The sequence below is a fragment of the Oncorhynchus tshawytscha genome, linkage group LG11, assembly GCF_018296145.1.
Source record: "Oncorhynchus tshawytscha isolate Ot180627B linkage group LG11, Otsh_v2.0, whole genome shotgun sequence".
NCBI classification, from domain to species: Eukaryota; Metazoa; Chordata; class Actinopteri; order Salmoniformes; family Salmonidae; genus Oncorhynchus; species Oncorhynchus tshawytscha.
Genome location: NC_056439.1, coordinates 43133010 through 43156582, shown reverse-complemented (window position 1 = coordinate 43156582; position 23573 = coordinate 43133010). Strand labels below are relative to the sequence as shown.

Genomic DNA, 23573 nt, shown 5'->3' with positions numbered 1-23573 from the left:
GTCCAGGTTATGTACGGATTATCGAAAGGTAAATTCTGTCACGATGCCAGATTCGTTCCCGTTACCCCGACTGGACGACTGTATCGACACTATTGGTGCTGCTAAGTATGTAACTAAGTTAGACCTCTTAAAAGGTTACTGGCAGGTTCCGTTAACTTCACATGCTTCTGAGATTTCTGCCTTTGTGACCCCAGACAACTTCCTACAGTACTCAGTCATGGATTTTGGGATGCGAAATGCACCAGCCACCTTCCAACGACTGGTTAACTCCGTATTAGCTGGCGTTCCTAATTGTAGTGCATACCTTGATGACCTAGTGATTTATTCGTCTGAGTGGTCAGATCATGTTGACTCGCTAAGGGTAGTATGTGAACGGTTGGCAGCTGCTTCTCTAACCCTGAACTTGGCAAAGTGCGAGTTTGGGAAGGCTACTGTTACCTATCTCGGTAAAGAGGTTGGCCACGGACAGGTGCGCCCTGTTGATGCCAAAGTCTTGGCTATAACTGCATTCCCTGCACCTACCACCAGACGAGAGCTACGCCGCTTTTTAGGGATGGTTGGCTACTACCGTAGCTTCTGTAAAAATTTCTCTGCGGTAGTTGCTCCATTGACCGATTTGCTTAGTCCGGCAAGACCATTTGTGTGGTCCCCTGATTGTAAGAGAGCTTTTGAATCAGCGAAAGCACTCTTATGTAGTACACCTGTACTTGCTGCTCCAGATTTTGAACAACCGTTCAAACTTGGGTAGATGCTAGTGCCAGAGGTGCTGGTGCTGTTCTACTGCAGCAGGACAAGAGTGGAGTGGATCATCCCGTTTGTTATTTTTCCCGTAAATGTAATAAATGTCAAACAAACTATGCGACAATAGAACAAGAAGCTCTTGCTTTGTTGTTGGCTCTGCAATACTTTGAAGTATATATTGGTTCCAGTGCCCTACCAGTGATTGTATATACTGACCATAACCCCTTAGTTTTTCTCCACCGAATGTACAACCAGAACCAGCGCCTTATGCGTTGGGCGCTGATTGTACAAAATTATAATTTGAAGATCCGCCACAAAAAGGGTTCTGATAATGTGTTGGCAGATGCTTTGTCTCGTGTATGAAAATGATTTCTGTATGTTTTGCAAGTTTGTTGCTTTGTTGTGAGTATTAATTGAAATACTGTAGTCGCAACCCCTAGGGTTGCTCTTTTAAGGGTGGGAGTGTTACGGATACAGTTATCCTGTGTGTGTGTGTATCCTGTGTGTGTGTGTTTCTTTTCTCTCCTTCTCCCCTCACAGGTGAAAATCATCACTCCCCAATCAGTCAACAATCAATCATCAATCAGAAGACACACCTCCTCCTATTTCCTACCCTATCACAGTTCCTTCCCCATGGTTTAAAAACCCCATCATTTGTTTGCTCTAGAGCTCAATCTCTCTGTAAATGCCATGTCTGTAGGTCTCTGTGTTTCACTCTCGCTTTGTGTCTTAACCTCTCATTTGTTTGAGCACCTCCATAGCACTTTGTCATCACCTGTGAGTATTGTTTTTGGTTATGGTGTTTGTTTGTTGCTGGTGGGAAAAGGGGGAAACCAAGACAAGTCGCCCATGGGCATACACTACCCGTAGGTGAACTTTGTTAAATACACTAGTTAGAACTGGGCGGACCACCCACTGTATTTTTGGTTAGTTAGTTAGCTGTTGTTAAAGTAGGCTAGTCTAGCTTAGGGGTATTTTTGTATATTTATTGTTTCTTTCCTTGGGTCCAGCTCAGCCCCTTTTCCTGCTCCCCCCCATTACCGTGTGTTTATAAATAAACCTGGAGTTTGACGGTAGATTTCTGTTGTCGTGGTTATTTAGTTCACACTTTTACTTTGTCACAATAATAATTTGCATGAGTTATGTTAAGGGTCTCATTTACCATCCCTCCTAGACTGTCGGGCCAAAAGGGATTCGTAACAGAGAGGCTGCACTACTTGGAAGAATGGACATGGGAGGACGAATTGGATGGTAAAGGACCCTAGGCTCAGCCAGGAGAATATCGCCGCCCCAAAGAAGAACTGGAGGCGGCGAAAGCGGAGAGGCGCTGGTATGAGGAGGCAGCGCGGCGTCGTGGATGGAAGCCTGAGAGTCAGCCCCAAAAATTTCTTGGGGGCTCACAGGGAGTATGGCTACGCCAGGTAGGAGACCTGAGCCAACTTCCTGTGGTTACCGGGGGGCTAGAGAGACCGGGCAGGCACCTTGTTATGCTGTGAAGCGCACGGTGTCCCCAGTGCGGGTGCATAGCCCGGTGCGGTACATTCCAGCTCCGCGTATCGGCCTGGCTGGAGTGGGCATCGAGCCAAGTGCCATGAAGCCGGCTCTATGCATCTGGTCTCCAGTGCGTCTCCTTGGGCCGGCTTACATGGCACCAACCTTGCGCATGGTGTCCCCGGTTCGCCTGCATAGCCCAGTGCGGGCTATTCCACCTCGCCGCACTGGCAGGGCGACCGGGACCACTCAACCGGGTAAGGTTGGGCAGGCTCGGTGCTCAAGAGCTCCAGTGCGCCTGCACGGTCCGGTCTAACGCACCAGCCATCCAGTGGCAGCCCCCCGTACCAGGCTGTCTCTCCGGTCCATCCTTACAGGGGCTCCCTCCTCTCCAGCGCTGCCGGAGTCTCCCGCCTCTCCGGCGCTACCAGAGCCTTCCTCCTCTCCAGCTCCGCCTGAGCCACCCGTCTGCCCAGCGCCGCCAGTGCCGCCCGTCTGCCCAGCGCCGCCAGTGCCGCCCGTCTGCCCAGCGCCGCCAGTGCCGCCCGTCTGCCCAGCGCCGCCAGTGCCGCCCGTCTGCCCAGCGCCGCCAGTGCTGCCCGTCTGCCCAGCGCCGCCCGTCTGCCCAGCGCCGCCAGTGCCGCCCGTCTGCCAGGAGCTGCCAGTGCCGCCAGTCAGCCAGGAGCCACCAGTGCCGCCAGTCAGCCAGGGGCCGCCAGTGCCGCCAGTCAGCCAGGGCCCGCCAGTGCCGCCAGTCAGCCAGGGGCCGCCAGTGCTGCCAGTCAGCCAGGGGCCACCAGTGCCGCCAGTCAGCCAGGGGCTGGCAGTGCCGCCAGTCAGCCAGGGGCCGCCAGTGCCACCAGTCAGCCAGGGGCCGCCAGAGCCCCTCTGTCCCGAGCAGCCGCCCCTCTGTCCCGAGCAGCCGCCCCTCTGTCCCGAGCTGCCCAGAGGCGCCAGACCCCCTCTGCCCCGAGGCGCCAGACCCCCTCTGCCCCGAGGCGCCAGACCCCCTCTGCCCCGAGGCGCCAGACCCCCTCTGCCCCGAGGCGCCAGACCCCCTCTGCCCCGAGGCGCCAGAGCAGCCCCCTCTGCCCCGAGCAGCCAGACCCCCTCTGCCCCGAGCAGCCAGACCCCCTCTGCCCCGAGCAGCCAGACCCCCTCTGCCCTGAGCAGCTGCCCCTCTGTCCCGAGCAGCTGCCCCTCAGTCCAGTGGGGTCATGTAGTAGGGTCGCCGTAGTTAGGAGGCCAAGGAAGCGGACAAGGTGGCGGACTAAGACTATGGAGAAGTGGGGGCCACGTCCAGCATCAGAGCCGCCACCGCGGACAGATGCCCACCCAGACCCTCCCCAATAGGTTCAGGTTTTGCGGCCGGAGTCTGCACCTTGGGGGGGGTACTGTCACACCCTGACCATAGTTTGCTTTGTATGTTTCTATGCTTGTTTGGTCAGGGTGTGATCTGAGTGGGCATTCTATGTTGTGTGTCTAGTTTGTCTGTTTCTGTGTTTGGCCTGATATGGTTCTCAATCAATTCTCTGATTGGGAACCATATTTAGGTAGCCTGGGTTTCACTGTGTGTTTGTGGGTGATTGTTCCTGTCTTTGTGTTTTGCACCAGATAGGGCTGTTTTGAGTTCTCACGTTTATTGTTTTCGTTAGTTTATTCATGTATAGCGTCTTCATTAAAGAAACATGAATAACCACCACGCTGCGTTTTGGTCCTCCTCTCCTTCACCACAAGAGAGCCGTTACAGATAACTTTTACTGAGGAATGTGTTTATTTTCATGATGTGTTTTGTAAGTTACTTTTCTTAAATTGCTTGTGTCATATTGTACATTTTTCTTGTGTTGGAATTGTGAATATGATTGTGTGCAGGGCTCCCTTGCAAGAGGCCATGGTCTCAATGGGATTCCCTGATTAAATACATTTTAATAAAATAGTGACATAATATGAGCCAGTGTAAGGACAAATTGCTACATACGGGGAGCACTTCACATTTTAAATAAATGATCCATTAATGTCATTGAACAACGTGAACAATGCACATGAGTTGAAGTTATGCACATGATCCCTACCATACAGAAACGATAACATATCTTTCAGAAAGAATAACATATCCCAACTCATCAAACTTTATCCAACACCAAAACTCTTTGATGCTGTCCTCACCTGTCTACAATGACAGGTGCTTGTTTGGCCTCCTGGCCTACCTGTCCAGCTGTCAGGTAATTCCAAAGGGTGTAGAAAGCCCTGCGGATGAGGGGAGGGAGAGGGGGGGCTCAGCATCGAAGCGGCCCTCCATGGGGACAGAGTCTGGGGAGGGGACTCCAGGGCCTCCTTCAGAGGTTTTACCAGAGGAGGAGTGAGAAGAGAGAACTGAAGCATTGTAACTGACTGAAAGACCACTCAGAATTGTATGTCCTGATTACTGTGACAACATTCAGAATTGTATGTCCTGATTACTGTGACAACATTCAGTTTTGTATGTCCTGATTACTGTGACAGCATTCAGTATTGCATGTCCTGATTACTGTGACAGCATTCAGTATTGTATGTCCTGATTACTGTGACAGCATTCAGTATTGTATGTCCTGATTACTGTGACAGCATTCAGTGTTGTATGTCCTGATTACTGTGACAGCATTCAGTATTGTATGTCCTGAGTATTGTGACAGCATTCAGTGTTGTATGTCCTGATTACTGTGACAGCATTCAGTATTGTATGTCCTGAGTATTGTGAAAGCATTCAGTATTGTATGTCCTGAGTATTGTGACAGCATTCAGTATTGTATGTCCTGAGTATTGTGACAGCATTCAATATTGTATGTCCCGATTACTGTGAAAGCATTCAGCATTGTATGTCCTGAGTATTGTGACAGAATTCAGTATTGTATGTCCTGAGTATTGTGACAGCATTCAATATTGTATGTCCTGATTATTGTGACAGCATTCAGTATTGTATGTCCCGATTACTGTGACAACATTCTGATTAATAGGACGAGGAGTGTTCCCTGATCAGCATGTGAGCTGACCTGGGAAAACTCCTGGCCCTACTGATAACCTTATAGTAAATAGAATTGCAAGGACAATAGTGAAGTAGTGATGATGTTAATCTGTAGCATCTAATCCCTCTACGACAGTAAAAGGAAAGATCCAGCACTGCCTTGGACTTTGGGAGGATGTCACCACACTGCAGATGAGAAGCAAAGGAGATAGAGATACAGAGATTCAGTTTCAGTAAGCCCAGTTTGAATATCATGTTATTCCTCTGTCCACCACTGGAGTGTGACATTGCTGGGCTTTTGTTCATGTTATTCCTCTGTCACGGAGTATATAGGCCTATACTATATATATTTATTGTTTACTATATAATGACAACTACTCAAATACATGGCACCATACGCCAACTGATTTGAAACATGAACGTTTCACTGTTCAAACCTGTTGTAGAACTTTGTAGGCATCCTCAAAACTGTGGAACATATCAGAGTTGAAGGATGACACTCCGGCTTTTCAGCAGGTTAGCCTGTCCTCTCCCAGCACAAATAGAAGCATACATATGCTGCTTTCAAGACAACTGGGAACTCTGAAATAACCGAGGTCTAATTATGAAGTTGGTGATCTTTAGGTCGGAATGTTGGAGCTCTAGAAAGATGTCATAGTTTCTGACTTGGAATTCAAAGTTAAATGACCGTTAAAAAATGTTTTTCCCAGTCGGAGCTCATATTTTTTTTGTTGAGTTCCCAGTTGTCTTGAACACACTAAAGTCGGAAGTCCGAGATTTCTGAGTTTGAAGTTGTTTTGAACACGGCAATAGACTGGTTCAATATGAAACAGCTTGCCCAATAATCCTACAGTCACTGAGGACTTAGATGCGTAGGGTACCGGGGGGTAACTAGCCCCATGGGGTAACTGCCCTCCCCCGGTAATACACATGAAGACCATAAGATGTCACCAAATGATTTCCCCAACACTTTCCTTGGCTGCCACTACTCTTGCTCAACAATATGTCCTCTTTGTCATCACAACTTTTGGAGATATAAAAATAAAATAAAGTTGTTGATATATTCCAATGAAGTTAGATCTATAATTGGGGGCAACCCCCCCTTATGGTTATGAATGTGTTTCTACCTGTCATATAGACAATGACTAGCCCAATTAGCACTAGTTTGTGCTAACTTGCTAACTGACAACTTCACTAGCAGTAAATGCTAGCCAGTTAGCTAGTTAGCATAAGCTGCTAGGAGTGCTAGCTAGCAACCTTACCACCAGATCGATCGTCTGAGATAAAATATGTAAAAAAGATAACATAACTTAGAAATGTTTCTACTAGTGACTGATATCTTTACAGCTGATGTTACACTGTTGTGAAACCTTATGCCATAATATTCAGGTAACTGGCACCACTGGGGGACAGTTATCCCATGGGGGGTGGCAGTTACCCCAGTTCTTTAAAAAAAAAACGTCCCTTTAAAAAAAAAACAGCATTTCATGAAAGAACTAAAAAAAGTGTAAACTGTAGCCATTTTTTGCCTTTATAGTTTAAGCCAAAGCAATACCTTCATCCATGTACAATTTCTTCCAAACCTTGCTTTTTTGTGTGTCAGAAATTAAGACAGAAAATATTTAGGAAATTATCATTTGATAACAGTATCTTTTACCTCAGGCTGAAATGCTGACATTTCAAAACCTTACATTTGGTAACCTTTATGATAGTTTATTTTTGCTCTCCTTTGGTCTTTGAATTGTGTTATCGCTGTGGACATGGAGTGAGTAGCATCTTTCATCAGAAGCGAGGAGATTTCTGAACATTTGTGGCACCTCGTTGCAATGCTCGGCTTGTAGTGCGAAATAGATTGGGTCCGATTTCGTATCGAATTAAACTGCTAACGCATAGAAATACCAACAACTAACCAAACCCGGACATTATGCGTCTTGCAATATTTAATCAAAGGCCGAGCAAAGTGCATTTCAGGTGAATCGCAACTCACGCGCACGGCTAATGATTTTGGAAACTGAGGGGGAAATGAAACTTGAAGTGCTGGACAAGCAATCCGAAACTTTAGCCAATTTGAAACTTGATGCAATGTCGTACGGAGATGATGTTACGTTCCCATATGTCGGAAACTGGGACCTACGAATTATGCCGCGTCCTCGACCTAGTCTGAACTAGGAAACTCGTAAATGTCCGATTTGCTATCTAGTTGTAGTAATACACATGCTACGTTCAACGAATTAGCAAGTCGAACATTTCAGAGTTGACTAGTTCCGACTAGCATTTGAACGCGGCATTAAAATTAATGATTTGTATTGAGCTTCCTATTGTTTGATTCGGATACTTCCCAAATGTAAAACTTGGGATCCGAGTTTTCCGTCTATGTTACAAGGTCGGATATTACCGGGTTTCCGACAGGACATGAACGCGGCATAAGTGCGCCTGTAGCTGTCACGTTCTGTTCGATGCTGTCACATACATTAAGCAAACACAGAGGATCACCTTATTTGCGTGGAACTTTAGGACATGACAGCCTTTTTCCATGTAGGCATGTAGGACTGCATATGAATAAGGTTAGGATTTTATATTCAACATTGTAACTTTCGTTTTCCTTATTTGCAAATAGAAACTGTTTGACCAAACGTCATGAGACGCGTCACTTAGGCCATTGCGGTAAAAAGGGATTCAAGCTAATCCTACATCAGAAGTTTCAACATGACAGATAGCTGGAGACTAGCAATGTCGTTCTCTACTCAAGTCGTGTTTGTGAAGATGTCCCTGCAGCTTTGCATGAGTAACATCCAGCACATCTTTGCAACTGTCCTGGCATGGATAGGTGTGCGCGGTCCGCAGGTGCGGTTGACATCTACAGGAAATGTCAACCTAGTCAAGGTGTTGCAAAAGAATATATCTCAAACAGCGACAACTCCAAGCAGTGTCAATTATCATTTTACTCGACAGTGCAATTATAAATGCGGTTTTTGTTTCCACACGGCAAAAACGTCTTTTGTCCTGCCCATTGAGGAAGCAAAGAGAGGTTTACAGCTTCTGAAGCAATCAGGTAAATTTTCCAAAATTAGCCAATGTATTTATGATATCGCAAAATGCCTATATAAATTCACATGACATGTTGTTACATTATTATTACATCCTATTTCTAACTAATACTTTTTTATTCAGTGTTTAGAATTCTGAATTTCATATTTTTTTTGCAGGACTGGAAAAGATAAACTTCTCTGGTGGAGAGCCTTTCTTACAGGACAGAGGGGATTTCTTGGGTAAATTAGTCCAGTACTGCAAACAAGACCTCCATCTCCCAAGTGTCAGTATTGTCAGCAATGGCAGCCTGATCAGAGAGAAGTGGTTCCAGAAATACGGTAAGAGGGTTTTCTTTTGAAATAAATAGTACCAACATTACGCTACTTACTGGTCGTCATTATATCGAACAGCCACCATAATAAACGCGGTGCGGCAGGGTAGCCTAGTGGTTAGAGCGTTGGACTAGTAACCTGTTGCAAGTTCAAACCCCCGAGCCGACAAGGTACAAATCTGTCCTTCTGCCCCTGAACAGGCAGTTATAACCCACTGTTCTAGCAAAATAAGAATTTGTTCTTAACCGACTTGCCTAGTTAAATAAATAAAAAACAGAGTTTTTAAACCCAGAGGCGCAACATCGCAAGACTTCCCGGGAACCCCGAGGCCGGGAAGAAAACAATTATAAAGGCACAACCTAGATTCGAGCCAATGTGTACTTAAGTAGTTTAACATGTTATTTACCTCGTGAAGGTGTCAAACTGACAAGTTTTAATTTTCTTCGAAAACAACATGCGCAGTTTGGTGTGTGACAACGTACATGCGCAGTTTGGCGCGTGACAATCGTGTCACGATTGATGCACGATGACGTGTTTCTATTAAGAGCCTTGTTAGCCGACATTGCCATAACGTCACCTGCAAGTGTGATCAGGGATTTCTATCGGAGAAGCAGTTTTAGCCAATCTTCATACTTTACTGTCTGCTTGAATCTTCATTATTCTCATGCAAAGTCTGGTAAATAAGTTCATTTTATTTACACTAGATGTCAGCACCGGGTTAGTTTTGATATGAGGTCACAACTCAGAGAAACATTTCACTCTTTAAAATGTTTCCCAGTTGAGTTATAAAATGTTTGGACACATTTTCAAATGCATGATTTGATCATCACAGTGTTATTAAAACTACTTGTTGATTTTTATCTCAAGAAATCTTAACTATCACATGTTCTAGGCTATGTCATAAATTGTATGTCTAGATGTTAATACATTTTGAATACATGGGTGTTTCTAAATACAATTCTTTGAGATTATGTCAGTTTTAATATCAGAACTCTTCTTGTCCTCACAGGCCAATACCTGGACATTCTGGCCATTTCCTGTGACAGCTTTGATGAGGACACAAACCAGACTATAGGCAGAGCCCAGGGCAGAAAGAGCCACCTTGACAACCTCTTCAAAGTCCGGGAGTGGTGCCGGGACTACAAAGTGGCATTCAAAATCAACTCTGTGATCAACACATTTAATGTGAATGAAGACATGAGAGAAAACATTTCTGAACTCAACCCTGTACGCTGGAAGGTAAGGGTGCTCCAATGCATTTACATTACTCACCAGTAATACTGTATCTGTGTTGTGAATAGTGGTTTCTTCTCCTACCATAGATAAGTAAGAAGTTAGTTGTATGGCCTTGACTTTGTGTGTGTGTGTGTGTGTGTGTGTGTCTACTGTGTCTAGGTGTTCCAGTGTCTACTGATCGATGGGGAGAATGCTGGGGAGAACAGTCTGAGGGAGGCAGAGAGGTTTGTCATCAGCGATCAGCAGTTTCAGGACTTCCTGGATAGACACAGCACCATCAGCTGCCTGGTACCTGAATCCAATCAGAAGGTATGGGACTGAACTAAAGACAACACACACAAAAATGGTCTGTTATTGATATTATGATGATTGAACAACTACTGTTCCTTGTAGTTTCAGAATGCTATTAATGTGTAGAGTAGGCCTAGTGTAATCTACTAACTCAATTAATCACGTACAGAGCATTCGGAAAGTATTCAGTATTCAGTACCCTTCCCTTTTTCCACATTTTGTTAGGTTACGGCCTCATTCTAAAAATGGATTCAATCATTTTTCCCCCTCACCTACACACAATAACCCATAATGACAAAACGAAAACAGGTTTTTAGAAAATAAATACCTTATTTACATAAGTATTCCGACCCTTTGCTATGAGACTCGAAATTGAGTTCAGGTGCATCCTGTTTCCATTGATCATCCTTGATGTTTCTACAACTTGATTGGAGTCCATCTGTGGTAAATTTAATTGATTGAACATGATTTGGAAAGTCTCACACCTGTCTATATAATGTCCCACGGTTGACAGTGCATGTCAGAGCAAAAACCAAGCCACGAGGTCAAAGGAACTGTCCTAGAGCTCAGAGACTGGACTGTGTCGAGGCACAGATATGGGGAAAGGTACCAAAAAATGTCTGCAGCATTGAAGGTCCCTAAGAATACAGTGCCTCCATCATTCTTGAATGGAAGAAGTTTGGAACCAACAAGACTCTTCTTAGAGCTGGCCGCCCGGCCAAACTGAGCAATCGGGGTAGAAGGGCCTTGGTCAGAGAGGTGACCAAGAACCCAATGGTCACTCTGACAGAGCTCCAGAGTTCCTCTGTAGAGATGGGAGAACCTTCCAGAAGGACAACCATCTCTGCAGCACTCAACCAATAAGGCCTTTATGGTAGAGTGGCCGGACGGAAACCACGCCTCAGTAAAAGGCACATGACAGCCTACTTGGAGTTTGCCAAAAGGCACCTAAAAGACTCTCAGAACATGAGAAACAAGATTCTCTGCTCTGATTAAACCAAGATTCAACTCTTTGGCCTGAATGCCAAGTGTCACGTCTGGAGGAAACCTGGCACCATCCCAACGATGAAGCATGGTGGTGGCAGCATCATGCTGTGGGGATATTTTTAGCGTCAAGGACTGGGGGACTAGTCAGGATTGAGGGAAAGATGAACGGAGTAAAGTACAGAGGGATCCAGAGCGCTCAGGACCTCAGACTAGGGCAAAGGTTCACCTTCCAACAGGACAACGACCCAAAGCACACAGCCAAGACAATGCAGGAGTGGCTTCGGAACAAGTCTCTGAATGTCCTTGAGTGGACCAGCCAGAGCCATGACTTAAACCCAATCAAACATCTCTGGAGAGACCTGAAAACAGCTGCGACCCTCCCCATCCAATCTGACAGAGCTTGAGAGGATCTACTGAGAAGAATGGGAGAAACTCCCCAAATATAGGTGTGCCAAGCTTGTAGCGTAAGACACAAGAAGACTCAAGGAAATAATCACTGCCAAAGCTGCTTCAACAAAGTCCTGAGTAAAGGGTCTGAAAACGTATATAAATGTGATGTTTCATTTCATTTTATAAATTCATAAAATAATCTAAAACCCTGTTTTTGCATCATCATTACGGCATATTGTGTGTAGATTGATGAGGTTTGATTTAATCCATTTTAGAATAAGGCTGTAGCGTAACAAAATGTGGAAAAAGTCAAGGGGTCTGAATACTTTCCGAATGCACTGTATATCAGACCTATCAGACGCAATATTGTCCACAAAAAAAAAAATGATAGTCTGTGACAATATTGTACATAATACAGAATAGTTGTGACATTAACATGTTTCCTTGTTGTCTTATCTTGTCAGATGAGAGATTCCTACCTCATCCTGGATGAATATGTAAGTCCTTTTCATCAATCTGTTATTTTACGTGATACACACACTACCTTCCAAGTCTTAGCAAGCCCTTTAAAGTAGACAGTCCTTATCCATCAGTCCTCATCCATCAGTCCTCATCCATCAGAACTATTGAACAGCCATCTAAATGCTCTCATCGATTGAGATGTAAAGACATACACCTTCCCATATTAAGTCCCAGAGTATTCTAGGACTTCCCATATTAAGTCCCAGAGTAGTCTATGACTTCCCATATTAAGTCCCAGAGTAGTCTATGACTTCCCATATTAAGTCCCAGAGTAGTCTATGACTTCCCATATTAAGTCCCAGAGTAGTCTAGGACTTCCCATATTAAGTCCCAGAGTAGTCTATGACTTCCCATATTAAGTCCCAGAGTAGTCTATGACTTCCCATATTAAGTCCCAGAGTAGTCTATGACTTCCCATATTAAGTCCCAGAGTAATCTAGGACTTCCCATATTATGTCCCAGAGTAGTCTATGACTTCAATCTTTAATCAGGGGATTTACAGGCTTTGAGATGGGTGAAAGGAGATGTGGATTTGCAGATATTTATGTTAGTATTAGACATGAGGTTTCATAGTAGTGAATTACTTTGATAATGAACACCGTGTTAAGATTCTCTTTTCTGACCCGTTGGTAACACTTCATAATAACTTTCCTTAATAAGCCTTTATAAATGCGTATACATTCTTTATAAATGATTATACATTTTCTAAATGCTTATGAATTCTATGTTTTGATGTGCTTTTTTTTTAGATGCGTTTCCTGGATTGCAGAGAGGGGAGGAAGGATCCATCCAAGTCCATCCTTGATGTTGGCGTGGAGGAGGCCATTCAGTTCAGTGGCTTTGATGAGAAGATGTTCCTAAAGAGAGGAGGGAAATATGTGTGGAGCAAAGCTGACATGCGGCTTGAGTGGTGATCCACACATTGTAATCAATTCCACTTTTTGATTGTACTTGTGTGTGTTTTTATTTGTATAGACAGTTGTATTTACTGGATAACATAAATAGGAAAACAAATCAAATAATAACTGTAGGCTACACCAACATTAGTTTCCATTCATACAAAGTGTCAGGTAAATTGCCACAGTAGATTTGCTGTGGTAAGCCAGGAAATACTATTCAATTGTATGGAATGCTTGTCAAATAGATAAATTGTCCTTGGTTCAAAAAGGGACTACGTTGGGACTACCTTGTCTGAACCAGAGGGCGAACATATCTTTGTTTGCAAGCAGGACTAAGGTAGCACCAACATCGTTTAGGGAGTGGTAATGAGGTGACCAATAATGGTTGCAGTTGAGATCAGCTGTGTGGGCAAATTTAGAACATATTGATAGCTGGCGATAATCTGGTTGCAATAGACCCCTTGTTATTTGATTATATTCCAATACATTCTTTAGGCTATCCATTAGCCTATCCATCCTCACATAATGGAAGATGTGAAAACCGATAACAGTTTCCCTGGCTGAGCTAATGAGATCATTTGGGCCATCAGTTGATTGACAGCTAATTGAACAGCTTGTTGAACAGCTGATTTCACCATCCCCACTCCTGCAACTCGTGCCAACTCGGTCTCTTTAATCGTGCGATAATGATTTGGTCATTATCATTCAAGAATCTGGCACTTTGCTGCGACAAATGCGTTAAAGTTCAAGTGACAGATAGAAGTAGTCACGACAGGTGTGATCAAGCCTTACATCAAAGTTGCCTGAGGCTGAATGGAAAGTGCTATGCTCTGACCAGTTATTCAGAAGAAAATCCTCTGTGACTGTCTGATTCACATATGTTAGCTTACCAATTTGGACCCAAAACAAACACATTCTACACATTTACAAATGACCTGTTTAAAGTATTATTACAACCATGGTATTATTTTGTTACTGAAGCTATCAGCAGAGCCTTGTCTGGCAGTGAAACAGTTCATTCAGCCTCATTTATTACCTTTAACCCTTGTGTGGTGTTTGTATCTGGGGGACCCATTTTCAATGTTTACTAAAAGAAAAGTGATACAATGAATTATTTTTTCAACCTGAGACTCATTGGCTCCTTTTCTGTGAAGAACATGTAAAAGAACACATTTTCATTGAGTGCCCACTGTGCACCCCCCTACACATTTATATTACATCTGTGGTGTTCTGCTCTTACTGAACCCGAGGGTAATGAAAGTGTGGAAAAGTGTGTGTGTGTGTGTGTGTGTGTGTGTGTAGGTGAAAACAAGTTAAATTGAAACAAAAAGGTTTGCTGTGTGCCTTCACTCTTGTCTTCCTCCTCCTTGGGCCTGTTGTTTCAACATAGTACCTGCCTGTCTCCCGCTTTTCTCAAACTCTTTACCCTTTGTAGTGTGTGAAACTACACAATGTCTTACGGGAACCTGCATAATGTTATTACAATACATTATTTCGATACATTGTAAAAAAAAAACAGTATTTTCCCACACTACCCAAGCCAAGTGCAAATTGGGGGACGGACACAACAAATAAATAGCTTTGCATGTGTGGCTCCTTACCACAATCAATCAGTATGGCAAAAATAATCTCTGCTCAGAGGGCCTTAGACATTTTTTTTGCAGAGAGAAGCTAGTGTGGATTGAGCGTCTTCTATGTCAATACGGAGTCTGACAGTGAAATGGAAGAGGAGGTTGAGATTGACCCTCAGCCAGCCCCAGGACCATCCCATCAGCAGCCAGCTCCAGGAAACTGCCAGAGAACTTTTCTTTGCAACAATGTCTCTGGAAAACTTCCACATTATTTCCAGGATTATCCGCTTCGATAACCGAGACACCAGACCAGCTCTCTGGCAGAGAGACAAGCTATCTGCAATCAGGTCAGTGCAGAGAGACAAGCTAGCTGCAATCAGGTCAGTGCAGAGAGACAAGCTAGCTGCAATCAGGTCAGTGCAGAGAGACAAGCTAGCTGCAATCAGGTCAGTGTGGGACAAGTGGGTGGACCGCCTTCCCCTGTTTTACAACCCTGGGCCCAACGCTACTGTTGATGAGCAGCTTATGACATTTAGGGGCCTCTGCCCCTTCAGGCAGTACATACCGCAAAATATGGAATGAAGATCTGGGACTACATACCCCAACCAGAAGCCATGGATTACAGGCAACATTCGCACACTGAGCATCATATGCGTGGAACTTGAAGTGTATACGAACCATCAATTGGGAAGCCAGAGGGAGAAGTCTGTGAGAAGAACCAAGGGATGCGGGTTGTCCTGATCACACTCTCCGTAGGACTTGGCCACAACATCACATGCTAAATGATAACTCACGTCCGTTTTTTACTTTGGAAAAGAGACTCTTAAACTCAGAGATGCCACACACCCTCTCCACTGAATAGCAGAATAGCAGCCTGAACTTCCTGACAGGATCCTGGGGCCCCAGGTGGTGAGGATAGGTAGCAACACATCTGTCATGCTGATCCTCAACACTGGAGCTCCCCAGGGGTGCATGCTCAGTCCCCTCCTGTACTACCTGTTCACCCACGACTGCATGGCCAGGCACGACTCCAACACCATCATTACATTGGTAGGCCTGATCACCGACAACGACGAGACAGCCTATAGGGAGGAGGTCAGAGACCTGGCCGGGTGGTGGCAGAATAACAACCTATCCCTCAACGTAACCAAGACTAAGGAGATGATTGTGGACTACAGGAAAAGGAGCACCGAGCACGTCCCCATTCTCATCGCCGGGGCTGTAGTGGAGCAGGTTGAGAGCTTCAAATTCCTTGGTGTCCACATCAACAACAAACTAGATCAAAGCCCTTCTTACATCAGCTGATATCTCAAAGTGCTGTACAGAAACCCAGCCTAAAACCACAAACAGCAAGCAATGCAGGTGTAGAAGCACGGTGGCTAGGAAAAACTCCCTAGAAAGGCCAAAACCTAGGAAGAAACCTAGAGAGGAACCAGGCTATTCGGGGTGGCCAGTTCTCTTCTGGCTGTGCCGGGTTGAGCTTATAACAGAACATGGCCAAGATGTTCAAATGTTCATAAATGTCCAGCATGGTCAAATAATAATAATCACAGTAGTTGTCGAGGGTGCAGCAAGACAGCACCTCAGGAGTAAATGTCAGTTGGCTTTTCATAGCCGATCATTAAGAGTATCTCTACCGCTCCTGCTGTTTCTAGGGAGTTGAAAACAGCAGGGCTGGGACAGGTAGCACGTCCGGTGAACAGGTCAGGGTTCCATAGCTGCAGGCAGAACTGTTGAAACTGGATCAGCAGCACGGCCAGGTGGACTGGGGACAGCAAGGAGTCATCATGCCAGGTAGTCCTGAGGCATGGTCCTAGGGCTCAGGTCCTCTGAGAGAGAGAAAGAAAGAGAGAATTAGAGAGAGCATACTTAAATTCACACAGGACACCGGATAAGACAGGAGAAGTACTCCAGATATAACAAACTAACCCTAGCCCCTCGACACATAAACTACTGCAGCATAAATACTGGAGGCTGAGACATGAGGGGTCAGGAGACACTGTGGCCCCATCCGATAATACCCCCGGACAGGGCCAAACAGGAAGAATATAACCCCACCCACTTTGCCAAAACACAGCCCCCACACCACTAGAGGGATATCTTCAACCCCTGTCTGGGGTCGCCACCTCAGACAGGAAGATCACATCAGTGACTCAACCCACTCAAGTAACGCACCCCTCCTAGGGACGGCATGAAAGAGCACCAGTAAGCCAGCCCCTGTAATAGGGTTACAGGCAGAGAATCCCAGTGGAGAGAGGGGAACCGGCCAGGCAGAGACAGCAAGGGCGGATCGTTGCTCCAGAGCCTTTCTGTTCACCTTCATACTCCTGGGCCAGATCACATTTTTGGTTCTAGGATTCTAGGAGCCGTAATTAGCACTAACTGAAGTTTATTTAGTGCTTTATCCGGGTAACCGGAAAGTAGAGCATTGCAGTAGTCTAAGCTAGAAGTAACAAAAGCATGGATTACTTTTTCTGCATAATTTTTGGAGAGAAAGTTTCTGATTTTTACAATGTTACATAGATGGAAAAAAGCTGTCCTTGAAACAGTCTTGATATACTCGTCAAAAGAGAGATCAGGGTCCAGAGTAACGCCAAGGTCCTTCACAGTTTTATTTGAGACGACTGTACAACCATCAAGATTAATTGTCAAATTCAACAGAAGATATCTTTGTTTATTGGGACATAGAACAAGCATCTCTGTTTTCTCCGAGTTTAAAGTAGAAAGTTTGCAGCCATCCACTTCCTTATGTCTGAAACCCATGCTTCTAGCGAGGGCAATTTTGGGGCTTCACCATGTTTCATTGAAATGTACAGCTGTGTGTCATCCGCATAGCAGTGAAAGTTAACATTATGTTTTTGAATGACATCCCCAAAAGGTAAAATATATAGTGAAAAATAGTGGTCCTAAAACGGAACCTTGAGGAACACTGAAATTTACAGTTGCTTTGTCAGAGGACAAACCGTTCACAGAGACAAACTGATATCTTTCCGACAGATAAGATCTAAACCAGGCCAGAACTTGTCCGTGTAGACCAATTTGGGTTTCCAATCTCTCCAAAAGAATGTGGTGGTCGATGGTATCAAAAGCAGCACTAAGGTCTAGGAGCACGAGAACAGATGCAGAGCCTCAGTCTGACACCATTAAAAGGTCATTTACCACCTTCACAAGTGCAGCCTCAGTGCTATGATGGAGTCTAAAACCAGACAGAAGCATTTCGTATACATTGTTTGTCTTCAGGACGGCAGTGAGTTGCTGCGCAACAGCTTTTTCTATAAAAAATTGAGAGGAATGGAAGATTCGATATAGGCCGATATTTTCTGGGTCAAGGTTTGGCTTTTTCAAGAGAGGCTTTATTACTGCCACTTTTAGTGAGTTTGGTACACATCTGGTGTACGGAGCTCGGGTATTTTCTGTATACCAGGGAGCTAGTTTCTTATGACAAATGTTTTTAGTTTTTAGGGGTGCAACTGCATCTAGGGTATGGCGCAAGGTTAAATTGAGTTCCTCAGTTAGGTGGTTAACTTATTTTTGTCCTCTTGACTTATTAACTTGTTTTTATCCCTTGGGTAGGCAGAGGGAGTCTGGAAGGGCATCAAGGAATCTTTGTTTTGTCTGAGAATTTATAGCATGACTTTTGATGATCCCTTGTTGGGGTCTGAGCAGATTATTTGTTGCGATTGCAGACGTAATAAAGTGGTGGTCCGATAGTCCAGGATTATGAGGAAAAACATTAAGATCCACAACATTTATTCCATGGGACAAAAGTAGGTCCAGAGTATGACTGAGACAATGAGTAGGTCCAGAGACATGTTGGACAAAACCCACTGAGTCGATGATGGCTCCGAAAGCCTTTTGGGGTGGGTCTGTGGACATTTCCATGTGAATATTAAAATCACCAAAAATTTGAATATTATCTGCTATGACTACAAGGTCCGAAAGGAATTCAGGGAACTCAGTGAGGAATGCTGGATAATGCCCAGGATGCCTGTAAACAGTAGCTATAAAAAGTGATTGAGTAGGCTGCATAGATTACATGACTAGAAGCTCAAAATTTGAAATTTGCTAGCAAATAAATGTTAGCAACACCTCCGCCTTTGCGGGATGCACAGGGGATATGGTCACTAGTGTAACCAGGATGTGAGGCCTCATTTAACACAGTAAATTCATCAGGCTTAAGCCATGTTTCAGTCAGGCCAATCACATCAAGATTATGATCTGTGATTAGTTCATTGACTATAACTGCCTTTGAAGTGAGGGATCTAACATTAAGTAGCCCTATTTTGAGATGTGAGGTATCACGATCTCTTTCAATAATGGCAGGAATGGAGGAGGTCTTTATCCTAGTGAGATTGCTAAGGCGAACACTGCCATGTTAAGTTTTGCCCAACCTAGGTCGAGGCACAGACACGGCCTCAATGGGGATAGCTGAGCTGACTACACTGACTGTGCTAGTGGCAGACTCCACTAAGCTGGCAGGCTGGCTAACAGCCTGCTGTCTGGCCTGCACCCTATTTCATTGTGGAGCTAGAGCCCTGTCTATGTTGGTAGATAAGATGAGAGCACCCCTCCAGCTAGGATGGAGTCTGTCACTCCTCAGCAGGCCAGGCTTGGTCCTGTTTGTGGGTGAGTCCCTGAAAGAGGGCCAATTATCTACAAATTCTATATTTTGTGAGGGGCAGAAAACAGTTTTCAACCAGCGATTGAGTTGTGAGACTCTGCTGTAGAGGTCATCACTCCCCTTAACTGGGAGGGGGCCAGAGACAATTACTCGATGCCGACACATCTTTCTAGCTGAATTACACGCTGAAGCTATGTTGCGCTTGGTGACCTCTGACTGTTTCATCCTAACATCGTTAGTCTGTCAATATCTCTATACTCTCTACACTCGCCAGTTTTAGCTTTAGCCAGCACCATCTTCAGATTAGATTTAACGTCGGTAGCCCTGTCCCCTGGAAACAGTGTATGATTGCTGGATGATTTGTTTTAAATCTAATACTGCGGGTAATGGAGTCGCCAGTGACTAGGGTTTTCAATTTGTCAGAGCTAATGGTCGGAAGCTTCGGCGTCTCAGACCCCTTAAGGAGAGGAGTAGAGACAAGAGAAGGCTCGGCATCAGACTCCGACTTGCTACTTAATGGGGAAAACCGGTTGAAAGTTTCTTTTGGCTGAATGAGCGACACCGGTTGAGCATTCCTACAGCATTCCTACAGCACTCCTACAGCATTTCCTTCCAGAAGCCATGAGAAAGTTGTCCGGCTGCGGGGGAACGTGCGAGGGAACGTGCAAGGGGATTTATTCTAACGTTCCTATCTGTACTTACTGGTGGCACATACGCTGTTTCATCCTTTCCTACACTGAAATTACCCTTGCCTAACGATTGCATCTGAAGCTGGGCTTGCAGCACAGCTATCCTCGCCGTAATGGCGATCGTTCTCCTGTATATTATGAGTAAAGTGACTGCAATTACAAGGCATCATGTTAATGTTAGTACTTAGCTTCGGCTGTTGGAGGTCCTGACGAACCATGTCCAGATAAAGCGTCCGGAGTGAAAAAGTTGAATGAAAAATAAGTTGAGTGAGGGAAAAACTAAAAACATAAACGGTAATTAAAAAGTAAAAAATGTAAAGTTGTCAGGTAGCAAAGTAAGGTTGGCAACAAAACTCACAGCAAGACTTAAGCAAGTCTGCAAGTTGTCACTGGAAATGACAAGTAGGGTATTCTCTATATATTGGTCCAAACACACCAATACAGTCATGAAGAGGGCACGACAAAGCCTATTCCCCCTCAGAAAACTAAAAAGGTTTGGCATGGGTCCTGAGATCCTCAAAAGGTTCTACAGCTGCAACATCGAGAGCATCCTAACCGGTTGCATCACTGCCTGGTATGGCAATTGCTCGGCCTCTGGCTGCAAGGCACTTCAGAGGGTAGTGCATAAGGCCCAGTACATCACTGGGGCAAAGCTGCCTGCCATCCAGGACCTCTACACCAGGCGGTGTCAGAGGAAGGCCCTTAAAATGGTCAAAGACCCCAGTCACCCCAGTCATAGACTGTTCTCTCTACTACCGCATGGCAAGCGGTACAGGAGTGCCAAGTCTAGGACAAAAAGGTTTCTCAACAGTTTTTACCCCCAAGCCATAAGACTCCTGAACAGGTTACCTGGTCTATTTGCATTGTGTGCCCCCCCCCAAACCCTCTTTTACGCTGCTCTCTGTTTATCTTATATGCATAGTCACTTTAACTATACATTCATGTACATACTACCTAAATTGGCCCGCCGGGCTATCTGCATTGTGTCCCACCACCCGCCAACCCCTCTTTTTACGCTACTGCTACTCTCTGTTCATCATATATGCATCGTCACTTTAACGATACCTACATGTACATACTACCTCAATAAGCCTGACTAACAGGTGTCTGTATATAGCCTTGCTACTCTTTTTTCAAATGTCTTTTTACTGTTGTTTTATTTCTTTACTTACCTACACACACACACAGACCTTTTTTTCTTCTTTTTCCCCCGCACCATTGGTTAGAGCCTGTAAGGAAGCATTTCACTGTAAGGTCTACAGCTGTTGTATTCGGCGCACGTGACAAATAAACTTTGATTTAATTTGACATTGAGCCTTCTTGGATGGGCAATTCTAATGTAACTCTATGGCAGCACCCAAGGGGGCTTGATCTTTCTAGCTCTCCCTGTAGATTTTGAGGCGAAGTAGTTTCCCCATGAGTGAGGGAACACTTAGCCAATTACGGCGCAAATATAGAAGATTACCAAACCCTACGCTCTGTATTTTCCACTTGCTGCCCCACCACCACAGAAAGTACTGAGTTAGGCTGAACACCTGCATTTTGGAGCTGTCTTACTCAAAACAGCAAAAAGGAGACCATGTTTATATGCAGCTTTATTAGCTCAATGATAATTTGTTTCTCCATTGTTTGCAAACTGGTATGTGACATATATTAATGCCTAGGGTGTATTCATTCTGCCGATTCTGTTTAAAACCTTTCTTAAACGGAGCAAACGGAATGAAATGGGGATAAACAATTTATCCAATAGAAACTCTTGTTTGCAACTGTTGGACTAATGATTATACCCTAGATCAGCTAGATGCAGGCAAGATTGTGCAAGGCGGTATTGAATGTGTTAATGTCTGTCACCTTGATTACTCAAATTTCTCCCGAGCTGTGCACGTACGTTGTAAACTTTCATTCATAAGCTAGGTTGTATTAACCTCACGATGGGTATAGGGAAAATTTGTGTATCATGTAGTAGCCTAAACCTATCGATGTTACATTGAGCTGGGTGAATGGAATATGAATTACATCTAATTTGCTGTAATAGAAATAAGGCCACGCTCATGGAATTAATTATCGTCCTCCCTCATCTTAAACAGCAGCGACCCCAGTCTGAGGTCCTGAGCAGGTTTTCATCAAGGAACTGTCTGTACTTTGTTCCGTTCATCTTTCCCTCGATCCTGACTAGTTTCCCAGTCCCTGCCGCTGAAAAACTTCCCCACAGCATGATGCTGCCACCACGCTTCACCGTAGTGATGGTGCCAGGTTTCCTCCAGATGTGACACTTGGCATTCAGGCCAAAGAGTTCAATCTTGGTTTCATCAGACCAGAGAATGTTGTTTAGGTGCTTTTTGGCAAACTCCAAGCTGGCTGTTATGTGCCTTTTATGGGGGAGTGGCGTCCATCTGACCATTCTACCATAAAGGCCAGATTGGTTGAGTGCTGCAGAGATGGTTGTCTTTCTGGAAGGTTCTCCCATATCCACAGAGAAACTTTGGAACTCTGTTAGAGTGAGCATCTGATTCTTGGTCACCTCCCTGACCAAGGTCCTTTCCCCCAATTGCTCAGTTTAGCCGTGCGGCCAGCTCTACGAAGAGTCTTGGTGGTTCCAACTTCTTCCATTTAAGAATGATGGAGGCCACTGTGTTCTTGGGGACCTTCAATGCTGCAGACATTTTTTGGTACTCTTCCCCAGATCTGTGCTTCGACACAATCCTGTCTCGGATCTCTACGGACAATTCCTTCAACCTGGAAGCTTGGTTTTTGCTCTGACATGCTCTGTCAACTAAAATGGATTACACAACATCTCCACAGCATAATGCTGCCACCACCATGTTAGTAGTCCATTTTAGAATAAGACTAACGTAACAAAATGTGGAAAATGTCAAGGGGTCTGAATACTTTCCAAATGCACTGTATAGGTGTGTGCATGAGTGAGTACATGTGTGCTAAGGTGCAGAGTCAGTGCAGGTGGTCAGTACAGTTCAAATGTTTACCAGTCTGATGGCATGTAGATAGAAACGGTCTCTGAGCCTGTTGGTAGCTGTAAATGTGTAGTAAATGTGTAATGGGCTCACTCCAATCCCCACTCCAAAAAGGATTGTTCCCTGGAGCCCTATGATGAGGGGTTCCCTTGGAACTGACATAAATTCTATGTTTCTTACAGTATATTGTCATCATCTCGATCTTTGTCTCATTAGATCTGGAGATCGTCAATAGGCCAATAGTCAGTCCCCTGATAAAACATCTTATATACAGAAGACTTATATGCCTACATATGTTGCTACTGAAGCTGAATATGTATCAAGTAAAGCCAACATAGAAAACACAGAAGAAAATGAAAGCTAATACATACGCCTTTCTTGGTAGTACTATTCTGACCTGTTTATTTGCCTGTGGTGCAAAGCTGTCAAACTTTGTGCTTTTCTACAGTAAACAATCATTTTCCATTTATTGATATTGGGCCATAATGTCAATAAACAAATGTACAATTGTGAAATGCATCTCCTTAATTACAAAGGAATTGAACACAGTTAATGCCTGGATACATTTGTATAGACATGTAATAGGCCTATTGCCTTAAAGCTTTGTCTGTAATGGCATTCATATGAAATGTAATTTAGCTTTTGTCCTTGCTGAACTTGCATAATATAAATAGTTCTTTTCCGACCAGGCCATTGATAAGTGCACATTTGATAGCGAATGTTCACTCATAGTACCCCGTACAGCAGGAGGCAGTAATACACATTATGGGTGTAAACTGCCAAAAAGCCTTAAAGAAGAA

At 44.5% G+C, this 23573-nt stretch overlaps 1 protein-coding gene across 1 annotated transcript; it reads left to right on the top strand.

Annotated features, from left to right (window-relative positions):
• Positions 1 to 7686: 7686 nt before the first annotated feature.
• LOC112262031 (radical S-adenosyl methionine domain-containing protein 2) lies at positions 7687 to 13998 on the top strand. Its single transcript, XM_024437703.2, has 6 exons — positions 7687 to 8285; positions 8440 to 8601; positions 9605 to 9834; positions 9991 to 10140; positions 11964 to 11996; positions 12771 to 13998. The coding sequence occupies exons 1-6, from the start codon at positions 7940 to 7942 to the stop codon at positions 12933 to 12935; spliced, it is 1086 nt and encodes a 361-aa protein (XP_024293471.1). The 5' UTR covers positions 7687 to 7939; the 3' UTR covers positions 12936 to 13998.
• Positions 13999 to 23573: the final 9575 nt, after the last annotated feature.

Coding starts and splice junctions, on each gene's coding strand:
- LOC112262031 (XM_024437703.2), top strand. CDS start 7,940: ATGACAGATAGCTGGAGACTAGCAATGTCGTTCTCTACTCAAGTCGTG. Junction 8,602..9,604: donor GAAGTGGTTCCAGAAATACG/GTAAGAGGGTTT, acceptor TTGTCCTCACAG/GCCAATACCTGGACATTCTG. Junction 10,141..11,963: donor TACCTGAATCCAATCAGAAG/GTATGGGACTGA, acceptor TTATCTTGTCAG/ATGAGAGATTCCTACCTCAT.